This window comes from Monodon monoceros, unplaced genomic scaffold (genome assembly GCF_005190385.1).
Source record: "Monodon monoceros isolate NGI ecotype Baffin Bay Population unplaced genomic scaffold, NGI_Narwhal_1 Super_Scaffold_17, whole genome shotgun sequence".
Taxonomy (NCBI): domain Eukaryota; kingdom Metazoa; phylum Chordata; class Mammalia; order Artiodactyla; family Monodontidae; genus Monodon; species Monodon monoceros.
In genome coordinates, this window is record NW_021703773.1 from 4544824 (window position 1) to 4567837 (window position 23014).

Genomic DNA, 23014 nt, shown 5'->3' on the forward strand with positions numbered 1-23014 from the left:
TTCTTTCTCAAGATTGCTTTGGTTATTCAGGATCTTTTTTGTTTCCATCCAAATTGTGAAATTTTTTGTTCTAGTTCTGTGAAAAATGCTGTTGGTAGTTTGATAGGGATTGCACTGAATCCATAGATTGCTGAAGGTAGTATAGTCATTTTCACAATATTGATTCTTCCAATCCAAGAACATGGTATATCTCTCCATCTGTTTATATCATCTTTAATTTCTTTCATCAGTGTCTTATAGTTTTCTTCATACAGCTCTTTTGTCTCCCTAGGTAGGTTTATTCCTAGGTATTTTACTCTCTTTTTTGCAATGGTACATGGAAGTGTTTCCTTAATTTCTCTTTCAGATTTTTCATCATTAGTGTATAGGAATGCAAGAGATTTCTGTGCATTAATTTTGTAACCTGCTATTCTAATAGTTTTTTGATTAGCTCTAATAGTTTTCTGGTAGCATCTTTAGGATTCTCTATGTATAGTATCATGCCATCTGCAAACAGTGACAGTTTTACTTCTTTTCCAATTTGGATTCCTTTTATTTTTTTTCTTCTCTGATTGCCAAGGCTAGGACTTCTAAAACTACGTTGAATAAAAGTGGCAAAAGTGAACATCTTTTTCTTGTTCCTGATCGTAGATGAAATGCTTTCAGTTTTTCACCATTGAAAATGATGTTGGTTCTGGGTTTGTCATATATGGCCTTTATTATGTTGAGGTAGGTTCCCTCTATGGCTTTCTGGAGAGTTTTTATCATAAATGGGTGTCGAATTTAGTCAAAAGCTTTTTTTGCATCTATTGAGATTATCATATGGTTTTTATCCTTCAATTTGTTAATATAGTGTATCACATTGATTTACATATCCTGAAGAACCCTTGCATTCCTGGGATAAACTCCACTTGATCATGGTGTATGATCCTTTTAATGTGCTGTTGGATTCTGTTTGCTAGTATTTTGTTGAGGATTTTTTTGTGTGTGTGACATCTTTGTGTGGTTTTGGTATCAGGGTGATGGTGGCCTCATAGAATGAGTTTGGGAGTGTTCCTCCCTCTGCTATATTTTGGAAGTGTTTGAGAAGGATAGGTGTTAGCTCTTCTCTAAATGTTTGACAGAATTCGCCAGGGAAGCCATCTGGTCCTGGGCTTTTGTTTGTTGGAAGATTTTTAATCACAGTCTCAATTTCAGTGCTTGTGATTGGTCTGGTTATATTTTCTATTTCTTCCTGGTTCAGTCTCAGAAGGTTGTGCTTTGCCAAGAATTTGTTCATTTCTTCCAGGCTGTCCATTTTATTGGCATACAGTTGTTTCTAGTATCTCTCATGATCCTTTGTATTTCTGCAGTGTCAGTTGTTACTACTTTTTCATTTCTAATTCTGTTGACTTGAGTCTTCTCCCTTTTTTTCTTTATGAGTCTGGCTAATGGTTTATCAATTTTGTCTATCTTCTCAAAAAACCAGCTTTTAGATGTACTGATCTCTGCTATCATTTCCTTCATTTATTTTTCATTTATTTCTGACCTCATCTTTATGATTTCTTTCCTTCTGCTAACTTTGGGGAATTTTCTGTTCTCCTTTCTCTAATTGCTTTAGGTGTAAGGTTAGATTGTTTATTTGAGATTTTTCTTCTTTAGGTAGGATTGTACTCCTATAAATTTCCCTCTTAGAACTGCTTTTGCAGCATCCCGTAGGTTTTGGTTCATTGTGTTTTCATTGTCATTTGTTTCTAGGTATTTTTTGATTTCCTCTTTGATTTCTTCAGTGACCTCTTGGTTATTTAGAAGTGTATTGTTTAGCCTCCACGTGTTTGTATTTTTTACAGTTTTTTTTTTCCTGTAATTGATATCTAGTCTTATAGCGTTGTGGTCGGAAAAGATACTTGATATGATTTCAATTTTCTAAAATTTACCAAGGCTTGATTTGTGACCCAAGATATGATCCTGGAGAATGTTCCATGAGCACTTGAGAAGAAAGTGTATTCTGTTGTTTTTGGATGGAATGTCCTATAAATATCAGTTAACTCCATCATGTTTAATGTGTCATTTAAACTTTGTGTTTCCTTATTTATTTTCATTTTGGATGATCTGTCCATTGGTGAAAGTGGGGTGTTAATGTCCCCTACTATTATTGTGTTACTGTCAATTTCTCCTTTTATGGCTGTTAGTGTTTGCCATATATATTGAGGTGCTCCTATGTTGGGTGCATAAATATTTCCAATTGTTGTATCTTCTTTTTGGATTGATTCCTTTATCATTATGTAGTATCCTTCTTTGTCTCTTGTAATAGTCTTTATTTTAAAGTCCATTTTGTCTGATATGAGAATTGCTACTCCAGCTTTCTTTTGATTTCCATTTATATGGAATACCTTTTTCCATCCCCTCACGTTCAGTCTGTGTGTGTCCCTAGGTCTGAAGTGGGTCTCTTGTAGACAGCATATATATATGTGTCTTGTTTTTGTATCCATTCAGCCAGTCTATGTCTTTTGGTTGCAGCATTTTAATTTATTTACATTTAAGGTAATTCTCAATATGTATATTCCTATTACCATTTTCTTAATTGTTTTCAGTTTGTTTTTGTAGGTCTTTTCCTTCTCTTGTGTTTCCTGCCTAGAGAAGTTCCTTCAGCATTTGTTTCAAAGCTGGTTTGGTGGTGCTGAATTCTCTTAGCTTTTGATTGTCTGTAAAGGTTTTAATTTCTCCATCGAATCTGAATGAGATCCTTGCTGGGTAGAGTAATCTTGGTTGTAGGTTTTCCCCTTTCATCACTTTAAATATGTCCTGCCACTCCCTTCTGGCTTGCAGAATTTCTGCTGAAAGATGAGCTGTTAACCTTATGGGGGTTCCCTTGTATGTTATTTGTTGCTTGCCCTTGCTGCTTTTAATATTTTTTCTTTGTATTTAACTTTTGACAGTTTGATTAATATGTGCCTTGGTGTGTTTCTCCTTGGATTTTTCCTGTATGGGACTCTCTGCCTTTCCTGGACTTGATTGACGACTTCCTTTCCCATGTTACGGAAGTTTTCAACTATAATCTCTTCAAATATTTTCTCAGACCCTTTCTTTTTCTCTTCTTCTCCTGGGACCCCTATAATTCGAATGTTGGTGCATTTAATGTTGTCCCAGAGGTCTCTGAAACTGTGGTCAATTCTTTTCATTCTTTTTTCTTTATTCTGATCTGCGGTAATTATTTCCACTATTTTATCTTCCAGGTCACTTCTCTGTTCTTCTGCCTCAGTTATTCTGCTATTGATTCCTTCTAGAGAATTTTTTATTTTATTTATTGTGTTGTTCATCATTGTTTGTTTGCTCTTTAGTCCTTCTAGGTCCTTGTGAAATGTTTCTTGTATTTTCACCATTCTATTTCCAGGATTTTGGGTCATCTTTACTATCATTACTCTGAATTCTTTTTCAGGTAGACTGCCTATTTCCTCTTCATTTGTTTGGTCTGGTGGGTTTTTACCTTGCTCCTTCATCTGATGCATATTTCTCTGTCTTCTCATTTTGTTTAACTTACTGTGTTTGGGTCTCCTTTTGGCAGGCTGCACGTTTGTAGTTCCCATTGTTTTTGGTGTCTGCTCCAGTGGGTGAAGTTGGTTCAGTGGGTTTTGTAGGCTTCCTGGTGGAGGGGACTGGTGCCTGTGTTCTGGTGGGTGGGGCTGGATCTTGTCTTTCTGGTGGGTAGGGCTGTGTCTGGTGGTGTGTTTTGGAGTATCTGTGAACTTAGTATGATTTTAGGCAGCCTCTCTGCTAATGGGTGGGGTAGTGTTCCTGTCTTGCTAGTTGTTTGGCGTGGGGCATCCAGCAGTGGAGCTTGCTGGCCATTGGGTGGAGCTCTGTCTTAGCACTGAGATGGAGATCTCTGGGAGAGCTCTCGCCGATTGATATTACATGGGACCAGGAGGTCTCTCGTGGTCCAATGTCCTGAACTCGGCTCTCCCACCTCAGAGGCTCAGGTTGACACCAAACCGGAGCACCAAGACCCTGTCAGGCACACGGCCAGGTACGTGGGGATTTTGTTGCTTTTTGGGAAGTCTGAGGTCTTCTGCCAGCGTTCAGTAGGTTTCCTGTAGGAGGTGCTGCACATGTAGATGTATTTTTTATGTATTTGTGGGGAGAAAGGTGATCTCCACGGCTTACTCCTCCACCATCTTGAAGGTCCCCAGGTTGGTTAATTTTTAAAGTTACTATTAATATCAATAACTAATCCTATACTATGTCCAATAATGGGAAAGAAGAGGAGAGTGGCATCAGTAAGGTGGGAGAATAGGAGATTCCAGGCTGCATACTCACACAGAAACAACTACCATGGATAAGAATACCTTTACGGGAGTCCAGGAATCCAACAAAAAGGTTCCAGTCCCCTTTTAGAGTAAAAACATCTGAGAGTAGATGCATTGAAGTGGGTAAGAACAACAGTTTCTCTTGACCCACATCACCCCTTCTCCAAGGTGGCTTGTGACTTCTCCAAGAGGAGAAAGTGAAAGTGATGTAAGGAGCCTGGTTTCCCCAGCCTTGTGAGACACTGGCCACGAGGCCCACTTTTGTCTTCCCCCACCCAGAACACTGAGTGGATTGACAGTCTGGAGACACATACGAGTAGGGAGAAGGGATGGGTGCTCACAGCAACAATGTATGGATCACAGCAACCAGCCATGTATCCTAATAACTGGCTCGCAGGCTCCTGCAAGAGCCCTCCATATGAACCAATAGGATGCCTCACCTGAGGACACCCACAACTAGCCAAGAGAACACCTACTCCACACACACCCGTATAGCCAGCACCCACACTCTCCAGCAGATGGTGCATGTAAGCCTCCAACAGTGTGCAGAATGCTGCGGAGGACACATGGATATTAGCAGCTGCCTGGACCCTGCTGAACTGGGGGAAGGTGCACAACTTTGAACACTTCAGGGCACAGCCTTAAGGAAAATAAATAGGAGGCTTTCCACATTCATACTGGCTTTGCAAGACTGAGAGAAAGCATACAATCCTAAACTTTCCCACCATGAGGGAATAAGAGGAATGGAGTATACACACCCATAGAAAAGGTCTGAGAGACCCTCAGAACTCTAGCTGGGCTGACTGGTGCCTGACTTCTTTCTCTCCCAAGGCCAGTTACTAAACACTGGAGGAGATGGCAACTTCTTCAAATGTGAAGACAGCAATGCAAGGCATCAAGGAACATAAAGAATCAAGGAAACAAGACACCACCAAAGGACTGAAATATGTCTCTGTGGAAGACCCCAAAGAAATGAAGATGCACAAATTGCCTGACAAAAAAAATTAAAAATAATCATCATGAGTTCAGTGAACTATGAGAGAGAACAGACAGGCAAATCAATAAAAATCAGGAAAAAAATACATGAACAAAATGAGACATCTAACAAAGAGAAAATTTTTTTTAAGAACCAAATAAATTCTGGATCTGAAGAATGAAATGACTGAACTGAAATTTTTCATATAAAAAGCTACAAAAGCACAGTTGATCAAGCAGAAGAAACAGTGAATTCAAAGACAATTATTTGAAGTTATCCAGTTGGAAGAACAAAGAAGAAAGAAAATAAATTCTATGGTATATAAGGAACATTGTCGAAAGAAACAATATATGCATATGGGAATCCCAGAAGGAGCAAAGAGAAAGGTAAGCAGAAAAGTAAGCAGAAAGCTTACTTAATAAAGAAATACTGACAGAAGAGGAAAGAAACTTATCACAAGGGAATCCACATAAGACTGTAAGACTACTCAGCAGAAACCTTGCAGTTCAGAAAGTGGGAGGATATTTTCAAAGAAAAAAATCTGCCAACCAAGAATACTATACCTGGTAAAGCTGTCCTTCAGAAATGAAGAAGAGATAAGACTTTTCCAGAAAGACATATGCTGAGGAAGTTCATCACCACTAGACCTGTCTTACCAAAAAAAAAAAGGCTCTTTAAAGAAGGTTCTTCAAGTCAAAATGAAAACATGCCAAATAGCATCATGAAAACATATGAAAGGATAAAATCCACTGGTAAGTAAGTATTCAATAAAATTCAGATACTCCAATACTATACATAATATGGTGGTATAGTAAATTACTTTTAACTCTGGTATAAAAGTTAAAAGACAAAAGCATTAAAAATAACTGTAGCTGCAACAATTTGTTCATGGATACACAATATTTTTAAATGTTAAAATATGACTAATAGCATGAAATGTGGGGGGAGAGAAGTAAAAGCTTAGAGTTTTTGTATGAAATTGAAGACATTATCAGTTTAAATAGGCTGTTATGACTATAAAATGTTTTGTGTAAGCCTTGTGAAAATCACAAAGAAAATACTTTTAGTCAAAGCACAAAATACAAAGAGGAATGAATCAAAGCATACCACCACAAAAAAATCACAAAGTAAGACTGTGAGAGAGGAAAAATGGGACAAAAGAACTACAAAACAAACAGAAAAAAACACTATGGCAATAGCAAATCCTTCCTTATCAATAATTACTTTGAAAGTAGATGAATTATATTCAACAATCAAAAGACATTAGAGTAGATGAATGAATAAAAAACAAAATTCAACTATATGCTGCCTATAAGAAACTCATTTAAGCCTTCAGGATACAAATAAACTGAAAGTGAAGGGATGGAAAAAAGTAGTTCATGCAAATGGCAATCAGAGAGAGCAGGGAGGCCACATTTATATCAGATAACATAGACTTTAAGAACTTAAATAAACAATATTTATAACAATTACAAATACATATGCACCCAACCTTAGAATACCTAAATATACAAAGCGAACATTAACAGAACTGAAGAAACAGTCACAAATACAGTAATAATAATGGGTGACTTCATTACCATACTTTCAATATTGGTTAGATCATCCATAACAGAAAAATCCATAAGAAAACAATGGACTTTAACAATATTATAGACCTAATGGACCTAACAAACATACACAGAATGTTCCATCCAATAGCAGCAGAATATATATGCTCCTCAAGTGCACATAGAACATTCTCCAAGATACAGCATAGGCCAAAAACAAGTCCTAACAAATTTAAAAAGACTGAAATCATATCAAGCATCTTTTCCAACCACAATGAAAGAAAACTTGAAAATTCACAAATTTATGAAAATTAAACAATACACTACTGAAAAAAACAATGTGTCAACATAGAAATTAAAAGGAAGCAAAAATATTTTGAGAAAATGAAAAATGGAAATAACAACATTCCAAAACCCAAGGGATGCAGAAAATTTACTTCTGAGTGGAACTTTCATAATAATAAACACCTATATTCAAAAAATGATCTCAGACAAACAACCTACCTAACACTTCAAGGAACTAGAAAAAGAAGAACCAACTAAGCTCAAAGTTAGCAGAAGGAAGGTAATAATATATACTAGAGCAGAAATACGTGAAATAGAGATTTGAAAAACAATTTTAAAAAGTGACAAAAACTAAGAGCTGGGTTTTTGAAAAGATAAAATTGGCAAACTTTTAGCTAGGCTAACTGAGAAAAAAAAAGGGAGACAATTCATATAAATTAAAAATGAAAGAGGTGGCATTATAACAGATAGCACAGAAATACAAGGGATTATAAGAGACTACAATTATAATCAAATTTTATAAACTAGAAGAAACCTAGAAATGATCTTCCAAGATTGAATCATGAAGAAATAGGAAATCTGAACAAACCAATAATGAGCAAACAGACTGAGTCAGTTATCAAAAACCTCCCATAAAAGAAAAGCCTAGGATCGGATGGTTTCACAGTTGAATTCTATCAAACATTGAAGGAAAAATTAAGGCCAATCCTTCTTAATCTCTTCCAAAAAACTGAAGAGGAAAAAACACTTTCAAACTCATTTTACAAGGCCAGAATTACCCTCAGACCAAAGTCAGACAAAGACACCACAAGAAAAGAAAACTATATGCCAAAGTAGTTTTGACCTGATGAACAGCCTGATGAACACAGATGCAAAAATCCTCAACAAAATACTAGCAAACCAAGTTCAACGGCACATTAAAATGTTCATACACCATCATCAAATGAGATTTAGCCCTAGGATGCAAGGATGGTTGAACATACCCAAGTCAATAAATGCCATACACTACATTAACAGAACTAAGGATAAAAATAACATGATTATCTCAACAGATACAGCAAAAGCATTTGCCAAAATTTAATATATTTTCATGATGAAAAACTATTAACTTAGCTATAGGAAGGAATGCACCTCAACATAATAAAGGCCATATATGACAATCCCATAGCTAACAAGCCAAGGATGCCCTCTCTCACTACTCCTGTTCAACTTAGTACTGCAAATCCTAGCCAGAGCAATGAGGCAAGAAATAAAAGACATCCAAATTGGAAGGAAAGAAGTCAAACTGTCTCTGTTTGCAGATGACATTATGCTATATATAGAAAAGGTTAAAGACTTCACCAAAATAACTTTTAAAAATAATAACTTAATTATTTAAAGTTGCAAGATACAAAATCAACATACAAAAATAGTTGTGTTTCTTTACAGTAAAAATGAGCTATCTACAAAACAAATTAAGAAAAAATCCTATTTACAATAGCATTAAAAAGAGTAAAATGCTTAGGAATGATTTTTATTAAGGATATATAAGATCTGCACATTGAAAATTATAAAACATTGATGAAGGAAATCCATGAAGAAAAACAAGTAAATGAAAAGATAGCCTTTACTGATTTTTCTTTGTGTCCTTTGGCTTTAATAAATCATAGTCATGAGTAAGCTATATGCTGAGAACTGTGAGTTCTCTACTGATTCATTAAACCTAGAGATACTACTGGGGACCGCCGAGAAAGGAAAAAATTGCCATCTTAACAATTCTGAGTCTTCCAATCCATTCACATGGAATATTCCAACTTCACTTAGATTTTTTCTTTTCCTCAAAATTGTGTTAAGTGAATCTGTTTTGCATTTCTTTTATTAAGAGTATTCTTATGCTACTGTGAATGGAATTGTTTTTCTAATTTCATTTTCAGATTGTTCACTGCAATTACATAGAAATTCAATTCATTTTTGTATAGTGACTGTGTATCTTGTGACTTTTATAAACTCATTTGTTTTCAAAGCTATTTTTGATGAATTCCTTAGGATTATTACATACATGCAGGATCATGTCATCTGCAGAGAGACGTGTACTTCCTCCCTCCAAATTGGACAACTTTTATTTCTTTTTCTTACCTGACTGTACTTTCTACAGTCTCTAGTACAGCATTGAATAGAGGTGATGAGAGCCTACACCTCCTTGCTCTGTGTCTGATTTTAGGGGGAAAGTACTCAGAATTTTGTTATTAGTATGATGTTAGCTGTAGGTATTTCATAGATGACCTGTATCAGGTTAAGTTTCTCCCTATTTATAATTTGTGCATAATTTTATAAATGAGTGGTTATTACATTTGTTATATCCTTTCACTGAATCTTCTGAGATGATCATGTACTTTCTTTTCCTTTATTTAAATAATATGGTGTGCTACATTAATTAAACAAACTTGCAGTACTGAAATAAATCCCTCTTGGTCATGGTGGCATTCTTTTCATATTTCTGGATTCTGTTTGTAATTTTAAAAGGGATTTTGCATTGACATTCATGAGGAATATTGGTCTATAGTCTCCCTGTGAGGCTTTCATCTGGTGTCAGGGTAATACTGTCCTTTAAAATGAGTTATTTTTCTTATTTATTTTTTAAAAATAAATTTATTTATTTTATTTATTTATTTTTGGCTGTGTTGGGTCTTTGTTGCTGTGCGTGGGCTTTCTCTAGTTGTGGTGAGAGGGAACTACTCTTTGTTGTGGAGCACGGGCTCTAGGTACACGGGCTTCAGTAGCTGTGGCACGCAGGCTCAGTAGTTGTGGCTCATGGGTTCCAGAGCACAGGCTCAGTAGTTGTGGTGCACAGGCTTAGTTGCTCCACAGCATGTGGGATCTTCCCAGACCGCGCTCAAACCCATGCCCCCTGCATTAGCAGGTGGATTCTTAACCACTGCACCACCAGGGAAGCCCTAAAATGAGTTTTAAAGTATCCCTTTCTCTTATATTTTCTGGGAGAGATTGTGGTGTATTGCTATTGTTTCTTCTTTAAATGTTTGGTAATATTCACCAGGGAAGTTATCTAAATCTGGGCTTTAATTTGTGGGAAGATTTTTAAATAATCATCTTAAAGAACCTCAATGAAGAAATGTAAGAGAACATAGGTAGATAACCAGAGGAAACTGAAAAAACTGCAAGAGCAAAATGGAGGAATAAAGAAAGTGTAACCATCAAAAAGAACCAAACAGAAATTGTAGAGTTGAAGAAAACAATAATAAAAATAAAAATTTAATAAAAGACTTCAAAAGCAGAATCAATCACACAGAAGCAAGAGTAAGTGAACCTGAATATTGTTTATTTCCAATTATCTAGTAGAGAAACAACAACAACCAAAAATAATAAATAAGCAAAGAACACCTACCTGAATTATGGTAGCTTATCAAGCAAATGAACATTCATATCATGAGAGCTCCTGAAGGGGAAAACAGAGAGAAAGGAGCAGAAAGATTTTTAAAGAAATAATAGCTGAAAACTTCCCAAATCTTGGGAGACATACGGACAGCTAGGAACAGAAGGCTAAAAGGTCTCCAAACAAGAAAAACCCAAAATATATTCCCCTAAGACAATTATAACCAAAATGTTAAAAGTCAAAAGAAAAATTTTGAAGCAGCAAGATAAAAATTACTCACTACATATAAAGGAATCCATAAGGTTATCAGTGGATTTCTCCGCAGAAATGTTGCAAACCAGGATGGAGGGGGATGAAACATTCAAAATACTAAAAGAAAAAATTGCCAACCAAGAAAACTATACAAGGCAAAGTGTCCTTCAAAAATTAAGGAGAGATAAAGACAATTCCAGACAAATAAAAGGTAAGAGGGTTCATCACCTCCAGACCTGCTTATAAGAAATCCAACAAGGAGTTCATCAAATTATAAGAGGACACTAAGTCATGAAAATATATAAAAGTGTAAAACTCACTGGTAAATGTAAATATATAGTCGAATTCAGAATATACTAATACTGTAATCATGACAAATCACATTTATCTCTACTACAAAAGTATTATGAAATAAACATAGTTATAATAATTTGTTAATGGATTCACAATATAAAAAATACAAAGTGGGATATTAAATGCATAAAATATAGGAGGAGGAGAATTAAAAATGCAAAGCTTTTGTATTTATAGAAGATGGGTTGTTATTAGCAGCTTAAAATATACTGTTATATCTATAAAATATCTTTATAAGCATCATGGTATTCACAAAGAGGTAATCTGTAATAGATACACAAATTAAAATATATCACTACAAAAAATAAATCAAAATGGAAGACAGAAAAGAAAAAGGAACTTTAAAAAACAGAAAACAACTAACAGGATGGCAACAGAAAGTCCTTACCTATCAATAATTACTTTAAATGTAAACAGATTAAGTTCTCTAATCAAAATATACAGAATGGAAAATGGATAGAGAAAAAAAAAAGATTTAACAGTCAAGAAACTCAATTTAGCTTTAAGAATATGCCTAAGCTGAAAGTGAAAGGAAGAAAAAGATATTCCATGCAAATGCTAACCAAAAGAAAGCAGGGTTTACTGCACTTATACTAGACAAAATAGACTTTCAGTCAAATCAGTCACAAAAGACAAAGAAGGTCATTATAAAACGATAAAGGGATCAATCCATCAAGAGAACATAACACTTGTAACTATACATGCACCAAATATTGGAGCACCTAAAAACTTTAAGCAAATATTGACAGACTGAAGGGAAAAGTAGACAACAATACAATAACAGAAGGGGACTTCAATACCCTACTTTTAACATTGGATAAATCAACCTGAAAGAAAGTAAGAAAATAGCAGACCTGAATAACATTATAGATCAAATAGACCTTGAGACATATATAGGACATTATTTCCAATGGAAAAAAATACAAATTCTTCTCAAAAGCACATGTATCATTCTCTACAATAGGATATATGGTGGTCACAGGCAAGTTTTAAGAAACTTAAGACTGAAATAATATTTTGTGTATTTTACAGTGTTATGAAACTAGAAACCAATAAAAGAGGAAAAAGTGGAAAATTCAGAAAATGCAGAATTAAACAGAACACTCCTGAACAACCAATAGATCAAGGAGAAATAAAAGAAACATCAGAAAGAATCCTGAAATAGAGAAAAACAAAAAAACAATATACCAAAATATATGAGATGCCACCAAAGCAGTTATAAGAGTTACGTTTATTGCAATAAATGTCCACATTATAAAAGGGAAATATCTCAAATAAACAACCCAACATTACACCTAAAGGAATAAGAAAAGGAGGAAAAAAGTAAACCCAAAGTTAGCAAAAGGTAGAAAAGAACAAAGATTAGAGGGGAAATAAATGAAATAGAGACTAAAAAGAAAATAGAGAAGATCAATAAAACTAGGAGTTGGATTTTTGAAATCCAAAATGGCAAAACTTTAGTTAGACTAACGAAGTAAAAGAAAAGACAGGCCTCAATAAAATAAAATTATGAATGAAAGAAGAGACACTAAATCTGATACTGTAGAAATACAAAGGATCATAAGTAGCTACTATGAAGAATTATATGCTGACAAAGTGTGTGACCTAGAAGAAATGTGTACGTTCCAAGAAACACACAATCTACCAAGACTGAATCATGAAGAAATGGAAAACTCGAACTGACTAATCAAAGCTATAGGGACTAAATTTGTTTTTAAAACCTCCTAAGAAAAGCCCAGGACCAGATGGTTTCACAAGTGAATTCTATGAAATATTTAAAGAAGAATACTAATCCTTCTCCAACTCTTCCAAAAAATTAAAAAGGAGGGAATACTTCCAAACTCGTTTTCCAAGGCCAGCATTACCCCAGTACTAAAGACAGATAAGGACACCAGAAGAAAAGAAAATTGCAGGCCAATATCCCTGGTGAATACAGATGAAAAACATTCTGAAGAAAATGCTAGCACACCAAATTCAACAGCATATTAAAAGGATCAAACACCATGGTCAAGTGGGATTTATACCTTAGATGCAAGAATGATTCAACATACAGGTATCAATAAATGCAATACACCCCATTAATAAAATTAAGAGTAAAATTCATATAATCTGCTGAAGAGATGCAGAAAAAAACATTTGACAAAATTCAACACCCTTTCATGATAAACACTCAAAAAACTGGGTATAGAAAGAACATATCTCAACATAATAAAAGCTATATATGACAAACTTTAGCTAACATTATACCCAATAGTGAAAAGCTGAAATCTTTTCCTCTAAGATCAGGAATAAACGGAGGTATCCACTATCACCACTCCTATTCAGCACAGTACTGGAAGTTCCAGCCAAAGCAGTTAGGCAAGAAAAAGAAATAAAAGGCACTCAAATCAGAAAGGAAGAAGTAAAATTGTCGCTGTTTTCACATGACATGATCTTATATACAGAAAATCCTAAAGAACCACAAAAAAAATCCATTAGAGCTGATACACAAATTCAGTAAAGTTGCAGGATACAAAATCAAACTACTAAAATCATTTTCATTTCTATCCATTTATAACAAAATATATGAAAAAGAAAAATTTTAAATCCCACTTATAATAGTATCAAAAACATTATATTACTTGGGAATAAATTTAACTTTTAGACTTTATATGATGAAATTATGGCTGAAAACTTCCCTAACCTAAAGAAGGAAACAGATATCCAGGTAAAGGAATCACAGAGAATCCCAAACAAGATGATCCCAAAGAGACCCACGTTAAGAATTATCATAATTAAAATAGCAAGAGTTAAAGATAAAGAGAAAATTGTAAAGGCAGCAAGAGACAAAGTCACATACAAGGGAAGCCAAATAAGGCTCTTAGCTTATTTTTCTAAAGAAACTTTCCACCACAGACGAGAGTGGTATGATATATTTAACGTGCTGAAAGAAAAAAAAAATCTACAACCTAGAATATTCTACCCTGCAAGGTTATCATTCTGAATTGAAAAAGAGATAAGGCTTTTCCAAGACAAGCAAAAATGAAGAGTTCATCACTACTAAACCAACCTTACAAGAAATGTTAAAGGATCTTCTTTAAGTGAAAAATAAAAGGCTACAACAAGAAATAAGAAAATATAGGAAGTGAAAAATCTCCCTGGTAAAGGCAAATATATAGTTAAGGCAGTGGATCAACCACTTAAATAATCTAGTATCAAGGTTAAAAGACAAAAATTGTAAAAATCAACTATAGCTACAATAAACATATAAGGGATAGTCATGAAGATGTAAAATATGACATCAAAAACACAAAGTGTATGTGGGGGGAGGGTAAAAAATGTAGATCTTTTAGAATTGTATTTAAATTTTGAATGACTATCAGTTTAAAACAAGTAGGTGTAGCTACAGGTCGACATATATGAACCCCATGGTAACCCAAATCAAAAACTACAATAGATATACAAAAATTAGAGAGAAAGGAGACCATACGTAACACTAAAGAAAATCATCAAACTGCAAGGGAAGAAACTAAAAGAGAAAGAAAAGAGAGAAGAATTACAGAATTACAGAAACAATTACAGAAAGCAAGAAATAAAATATCAGTAAGTACATAGCTATCAATAACCCCTTTAAATGTCAAAGGACTAAATGCTGCAATCAAAAGGCTGACTGGATAAAAAAAAAAACAAGACGCATCTATAAGCTACCTATAAGAGACTCAATTCAGAGCTAAAGACATACACAACAATCTCATCTACAATCACATCAAAAATAATAAAATACCTAAGAATAAATTTAACCAAGGAAGTGAAAAACCTATACTCTGAAAACTATAAGACATTGATGAATACATACAAATAAATGGACAGATATACCATGTTCATGGATTGGAAGAATTAATGTTAAAATAACTGTACTACCCAAAGCAATCTACAGATTGAATGCAATCCCTAGCAAAATACTCATGACATTTTTCTCAGAACTAGAACAAAGAATTCTAAAATGTGTATGGAACCACAAAAGACCCCTAGCAGGCAAAGCAATCTTGAGGAAAAAAAGAACTAGAGTTATCACACTCCCTGACTTCTATTTTACAAAGCTACAGTAATCAAAACAGTATGCTACTGACACAAAAACAGGTATAAATCAATGGAACAGAATAGAGGGCTCAGAAATAAATCATACACATATGGTCAATTAATCTATGACAAAGGAGGCAAGAAGGTATACAATGGTGAAACAACAGTCTCTTTAATAAGCCATGTTGGGAAAACTGGACACCTCCACCTAAAAGAATGAAATTTTTGTATATGATGTGTGTATATCACATCATATACAAGAATAAACTCAAAATGGATTAAAGACCTAAATGCAAGACCAGAAACCATAAAACTCCTAGAAGAAAACATATGCAGTACACTCTTTGACTTTGAATTTAGCAATATTTTTAATGGATCTCTCTCCTCAGGCAAGGGTATAAAAAGCAAAAATAAAGAAATGGGACTCATTCAAACAAAATCTTCCACACAATGAAGGAAACCATCAAGAAAACAAAAAGGTAACCAGCTGAATGGGAGAAGATATTTGCAAATATGTTTGTTAAGGGGCTAATATCCAAAATACAAAATGAACTCAGATGACTCAATATTAAAAAAACAAACAAGCAAACAAAACAAAAACTTGATTTTATTTTTTTCCCTTTTTTTAAATTTAATTTTTATTTTAAAATTTAAAAAAAAATTTTACTGGGGTATAGCTGTTTTACAATGTTGTGTTAGTTTCTACTGTACAGAGAAGTGGAGTTCCCTGTGCTATACAGCAGGTTCTCATTAGTTATCTATTTTATACATATTAGTGTACATATGTCAATCCCAATCTCCCAATTCATCCCACCCCCCCCTTTTCACCCCTTGGTGCCCATACATTTCTTCTCTACTTCTGTGTCTCAATTTCTGCCTTGCAAAAGGTTCATCTGTACCATTTTTCTAGATTCCACATATATGCCTTAATATATGATATTTGTTTTTCTCTTTCTGACTTACTTCACTCTGTATGACAGTCTCTACTGGTCAGAATGGCCATCATCAAAACATCTACAAATAATAAATGCTGGAGAGGGTGTGAAGAAAAGGGAATCCTCTTGCACTGTTGGTGGGAATGTAAATTGATACAGCCACTGTGGAGAACAGTGTAGAGGTTCCTTAAAGAACTAAAACTGGAATTACCATATGACCCAGAGATCCCACTACTGGGTATATACCCAGAAAAACCATAACTCAAAAAGACACATGCACCCCAATGTTCACTGTGGCACCATTTACAATAGCCAGGTCATGGGAGCAACCTAAATGCCCACTGACAGACGAATTGACAAAGAAGATGTGGTACATATATACAATGGAATATTAATGAGCCATAAAAAGGAACGAAATGGGGTCATTTGTAGAGACGTGGATGGACAACTTGATTTTGAAATGGACAGAGAGCCTGAATAGGCATCTTTCAAAAGACACACAGATGGCCAACAGGCACATGAAAAGATGTTCAACATCACTAATCAGGGAAATGAAAATCAAAATCACAATGAGATATCACCTCACACCTGTCAGAATGGCTATAGTCAAAAAGGCAACAAATAGCAAGTGTTTACAAGGATGTGGAGAAAAGGGAACCCTGGCACACTATTGGAGGGAATGTAAATTGTTACAGTCACTATGGGAAACTATATGGAGGTTTCTCAATTAAAAATAGAACTACTTTGATCCAGGATATATATCTGAAGGATATAATACCAGTGTCTTGAAGAGGCAGGTGTATCCCCATGTTCATCACAGCATTACTCACAATAGCCTAGATATGGAAATGACCTAAGTGTCGAGCAATAGATTAATGTATTAAAAGAAATGTAGTGTGGAATAATATTCAGCCATAAAAAATAAGGAAATCTTGCCATTTGCGACAACATGTAGGAACCTGGAGGACATTATGCTAATTGAAATAAGTCAGACAAGAGAAAGAGAAATACTGTATAATCTCACATGTGAAATGTAAAAAAGCCAAACTCCTCAAAGCAGAGAGTAGATTGGTGGTTGCCAGTGAGCGCTAGGTGAGGAAAATGGCAAGATGTAGGTTAAGGGTACAAATTTTCAGCTATAAAATGAAAAAAATCTGGGGATCTAATGTACTGCATGGTGACTGTAGTTAACAATAATGTTATTATATACTTAAAAGTTGCTAAGATAGTAAATCTTAAATGTTCTCAGTATGTGAAGTGGTGGATGTGTTAACTAACCTTATTGTGGTCATCATTTCACAATACATACTTAGAGCAAATCATTACGTTGTACATCTTAAACTAAAGAATTATATGTTGACTATATCAATAAACCTGGGGAAAATTTTTTTAAAGATTAAATCATGCTCTTCCTCCCATCTTAAGAATATGTGCATTTATCTTTGTTCAGAGTTTGTTTCTTTCTCCTTAGGGTTCCAATGGGTTATGCTGGGTGTTGGGCAATTTTCAGGAGCTCGTTAAATGCTTTCATTAAAAGGAACTGAATGGTTGTAACAGTAACTGAATGAATTGTGAAGGTAGAGAGGATTTTTACCAGAAGACAGTAAAGAGAAGTTAGCCAACAAAAAGAACTAATCTAACTTCCTGTCCCTATGTTAAGTATGGTCTTATAAAATAAGAATTTAAGAAGGTTGCCCAAGGTGTATGTTGATCACAGAGAAATCCCAGTGGGTACAGGAAAGATTTGTAATGTGGTATAGGAATGGGAAGTCAAATCAGGAGAGAGAAGCATCAGGCATTATGTACAGGAGAGTCCTAGAAATGACAGATTACAGAGTGGACTGAAGTGTGACAGGGGCTCCAATGCTGCTTGCATATAATAAGATGGGAAGGACTGCATAGAGTAGTGACATGTTTTCCATCTCCTTGGAACAAGTATTTCAAGAAATTTAATGATGGGACTTCCCTGGTGGCGCAGTGATTAGGAATGCGCCTGCCAATGCAGGGGACACGGGTTCGAGCCCTGGTCCAGCAAGATCCCACATGCTGTGGAGCAACTAAGCCCATGCGCTACAACTACTGAGCCTGTGCTCTAGAGCCTGCAAGCCACAACTACTGAAGCCCACGCACCTAGAGCCTGTACTCTGCAACGAGAACCCACCGCAATGAGAAGCCCACACACCGCAACAAAAAGTAGCCACCACTCGACACAACTAGAGAAACCCCGCACGCAGCAACAAAGACCCAATGCAGCCAAAAATAGATAAATAAATTTAAAACAAAAAGAATTCGCCTGCCAATGCAGGAGACACAGGTTCGAGCCCTGGTCCAGGGAGATCCCACATGCCGCAGAGCAACTAAGCCCGTGCACCACAACTACTGAGCCCGTGTGCCACAACTACTGAAGCCCGTGCGCCTAGAGCCCATTCTACACAAGTGAAGCCACTGCAATGAGAAGCCCGCGCACCACAATGAAGAGTAGCCCCTGCTCACCACAACTAGAGAAAGCCCGCATGCAGCAACCAAGACCCAACACAGCCAAAAATAATAAATAAATAAATTTTTTAAGAAAAAGAAATTTAATGCTAACATATAAAATACAGATTGCCTCCTACCTTGCAACCTCGTGTGCAGCATTCCCCCGAACCACATATTTTATTTTTTTTCTTTGTACATGTTCTAGGATCACAGCAGTCTGGATGTGTACAATTCTGGAAACAAATGCTTTGTTACTCAGTCATGCATGATTAGGTACAATCAAATAAAACTGCAATACAGAATTTATTTACGAAGTATGAGCATTTCTTAAAAACCAGTTTCAGTAATCCCACTCTTTACATGAGACTTATTGAAATCAACATCTCAGCCAGTAGGTTGTGAAAGAAATGTGTCATTTCACTACATTCCATATAATCTGAACAATATTAACATACTACCGTGGAGCCAAAAACTTAGAGGAAATAGTTACTAGATTTCTTGTTAGCTACCATTCTCTTCTAAATTTTTCCTATATTCTTGCTTTCATAATAAATCTATTTACACACTGCCAGCATGCAGACTCTCAGCTTCTGTCTGAAATGGCAAACCCCCAAACTTCTACCCCCAGAAAAGTGGTACCAGAAGCCAGTCTGGTCTGTCCAGATTTCACTGGGATGCTGGCCCCATATGTACTTGTATTTTACAAGATTCAGTGCCTTCAATCAACCTTTCCAGTCTTCAGTAGCGAGTTTGTTTTAAACTCTGTAATTTACCAATATTAGAAGTTTGAGTTTCCTGGTGTTGTGTTTTTTCTTACTGGTATTTTTTTGTTTGTTTGGTTTTGGTTTTGGCTTTTTTGAGGTACGCGGGCCTCTCACTGTTGTGGCCTCTCCCGTTGCGGAGCACAGGCTCCGGACGCGGAGGCCCAGCGACCATGGCTCACGGGCCCAGCCGCTCCGCGGCATGCGGGATCCTCCCGGATCTGGGCACGAACCCGTGTCCCCTGCATCGGCAGGCGGACTCTCAACCACTGCGTCACCAGGGAAGCCCCTTACTGGTATTTTTAATTGGTATTTTCAATGAACAGCTTCACCACAGGCAGCAATATTATACTTTAAAAAGGCTATTTATTTCATCTATTGACTCGTGTATTCATGAACTCAAAGTTTAAATATTCCTTTGTTAGCTTTTTTTCTTACTGTATCTCTTAATCAAATGTTTGGCTATTCTAGTTTGGGGTTTTTTTTCTTTTTCAATACAACTCCATTTGTAAGGGCAGACTTTCTTAAGAATAGAATGCTCTGGCTATTTCAAAATGGTTCCTTTTCCCCTCCCTCTGCCAGAAGCATTAGACTTCTCTCCAGTATTCACTGTGACAAACAGTTCAAGTTTCTGCAGGTACAACTCATAAAAGTGTGGGGACCTTCCTATGATCGGGTTCTCCTGGAGTTTTAAACTATCAGAGTTCTACACACTGAGACTCCAGAAATTTGTCAATTCCAGTTCAGGTTTTCCTACCCAGATACTGGTTCCCAAAAGGTTTTAGCTTGTGGGTTGCTACTCTATTAAGTTGTGATTCTCTGCATTCACCTGTTGGTTTTTCCAATTTGTGGGGCAGTGGTTTGCTCTGTGACCTCACATCTCTGATGGATGCAAGAAGAGCTATTTCTTTTCCAAGTTGGTTAGCTTTTTACTTGTAAGGACTAAGTGGTGACTTCTAAACTTCTCACATGTCAGACCAGAAACCATAATTCTTGTCTTTCAATGTATTTGAATAAAAGTCCTTTGAATTGGCTTTTGAATCTCCCATTTCAGAGTCTGTCATTTTATTTTTCTTAACAGAGCCTAAAAGTTTCTAAATTTGATTAAGTACAACTTACATATTTTTCTTTAAAACCTCATTCTTATTTGCCTTATCTAAGAAAGTTCTGCCTATCACAGAGTCCAAAAGACTGTCTCCTGTGTTTTACTCTAAGAGCTTTAGGATTTTCACTTTTCTATTTAGGTCTTTGATCCATTTCAAGTTAGTTTTTGTGTATGGTGAGATGTCAAAGTTTCCTTTTTATGTACGTGGATATCTAGCTCATACAATACCTTTGTTGGAAAGGTTTTCTTCACCCATTTAACCGCCTTAACATCTCTGATTGGCAGAGAATCAACTGATCTTATAAATATTTTATATTTGGATTCTCTATACTGTTTCATTAAGGGATATATTTATGCTTTGGCCAATACCACATTATATTGATTATTTCTGCTTTATAGAAAATTTTGAAATTTACAGAAAATTAGTGTATGTGCTCCACCTTTTGTTCTTTTTAATTGCTTTGTCTATTCTAGGTCCTTTGCATTTCCATATATATTATGGTATCAGCTTGTCAATTTCCACAGAACGATGGTGGGGTTGGGATTGGGATTGTGTGGAGTGTTGATGTAGAGCTGACATCTTGGCAATATTTTGTCTTCCAATCCATGAAAGTGGGATATGTCTCCCTCTCGATCTTCTTTCATTTCTCTGAGCAATGTGAGTTTTCACTGTACAGGTCTTGCACGTATTCTGTTAAATTTATCTCTATTTCATGTTTTTGAAACAATGTATATGGAATTGTACATTTTAGTTCATTTTACATTTGTTCATTGTTTATACATAGAACTCCATGGAATTTGGGTTCACATGCATTCATTAATTAACTTTAGCAGACTTTGGGGGTAGATTGTTTAGGATTCTCCAATCACGTGGCCAAGTTGAATTTGATTAAAGACAGTTTTAATCTTCCTTTCCACTCATTGTGTGTTTCTTTTTCGTACCTTACTGCAGTTTCATTGTGTGTTTCTTTGTGTTTCTTTATCTTCCCTTACTGCCAAGGCAGGAGCATCCACTGCAGTGTGGAAGGGAAACATAACCTGTCCATACAAAACTTTTTTTCCACATAATAGCAAACGATGCATTTTGCTATATAGTCTATAGTCTTTAGATGTTCTTGTCTTTTTGTTACTGCTTGTTGTTAAAGGCATATGTCTTCAACTCCTTATACACTCTTTGTGGTCACTGATTATAAGATTAGAGCTGATGCATGCACTGAAGAATTTAGGAAGACAATATTTGAAGACAAATATTAACTAAAGGATGTTTGCTCCCCACCTCAAAAAATGGCAAAATTAGGAAACTTAAAGGCTTCCATCTTCCCCAAAGAAGGTACTTTTCAAAATTTTTCTTCTAAAAGACAAGATCTTCTTTTCCACCTCATACTCACATATACGGGAAATAAAAAATATTTTTGAAAAAATTTCCACTAACCTGTAAAGTGCCACAATCACATTCTTCACCCGATTCCAACTTTCCATTGCCACACATCCTCCTCTGTTTGTAAACTGGCCCAACAGGAAGGATTTTACGAAGACATTCAAGGCCAGAATGTGCAGCAAAATATTTAAAGTCATCCAAGCTACAAGTGCTAAAATCCTTTATACCCCCAGATAGCCTAAAATATATAAAAAAAAAGGGTATGACAAAAATTATTGCTGTATAACTCTACATTTCTCCTAATGTATGATGTTTTGAAGAGAGATTTAATGAGCATTATTCTCACGGATAACAATAAGCACACTTTTAAAAATATAAAAGTATCTTAAAAATACTAACATTTTTAACACACTTTTTAAATTTCACCAAGAAAATTCTTGTAATGAAAAAAAAATTCCAAAATCTTTTGCCATTCATCCTGTTTTAAAGAAGACCAATTATTTACCTATCCTAAAATCTTTATTAATTGTTTAAACATAGGAACTGTGTTACTTTTTATTAACCTTCTTAGTGCCAAACAACTGAATTTAAAATTTTTGGCCTCAGTATTTAATATACTTTTTATTTATTTAATATCATTTTTGTATTTTTTCTGTAAATATCAATATGAACATGTCTGTATTATCTTTAAAAGTATATTTTAGATCTTTTGCTCTCTGTAATCAGGCATTTTTCAAACAAGAATCTGTTGTTTGATTTATACCATGGGAGGGACAAGAGGAATACCTGTCCTGATGGAGTGAGAAAGTTGTTAGTAGTCTACTAATATATCAGCATCCAACTAAAACCCTAGAAAGAATACAGTTTAAGAGTAAAGACTACGCCCTAGACCAGTAGCTGACAAACTTATCTGTGAAGGGCCACACAGTACATATTATAGGCTTATATGCCATATGCTCTGTTGCAGCTACTCAACTCTGCCACTGTAGTGCAAAAGCAGCCATGAAGAACACGTAAAACAGTAAGCCTATAAAATGAATTTACAAAACAGGCAGGCAGCCAAATTTAGCCTATAGATCATTGTTGGCTGACCTCTGCCCTATACTAAAATCTACTCTGTATCAGTCCTAACAGTTAGAGTCTAAACTCAAGCCCTGACAACATCCCCAGAGGAAACCAAGTTTGGAAGTTCAGGCCTGCCATTTTAGAGGGGTTTGGAAATGCCTTGAGTTTTCTATAGACTCAT

The 23014-nt window shown here is 35.5% G+C and overlaps 1 protein-coding gene across 1 annotated transcript in view; it reads right to left on the reverse strand.

Annotated features, from left to right (window-relative positions):
• LOC114897570 (disintegrin and metalloproteinase domain-containing protein 5-like) overlaps positions 1-23014 on the reverse strand; it is a 136189-nt gene that overhangs the window by 58047 nt on the left and 55128 nt on the right. The window contains 2 exon segments of the mRNA XM_029226494.1: positions 18662-18757; positions 21823-22006. Of these exon segments, the coding sequence (XP_029082327.1) occupies positions 18662-18757; positions 21823-22006 (280 nt within the window).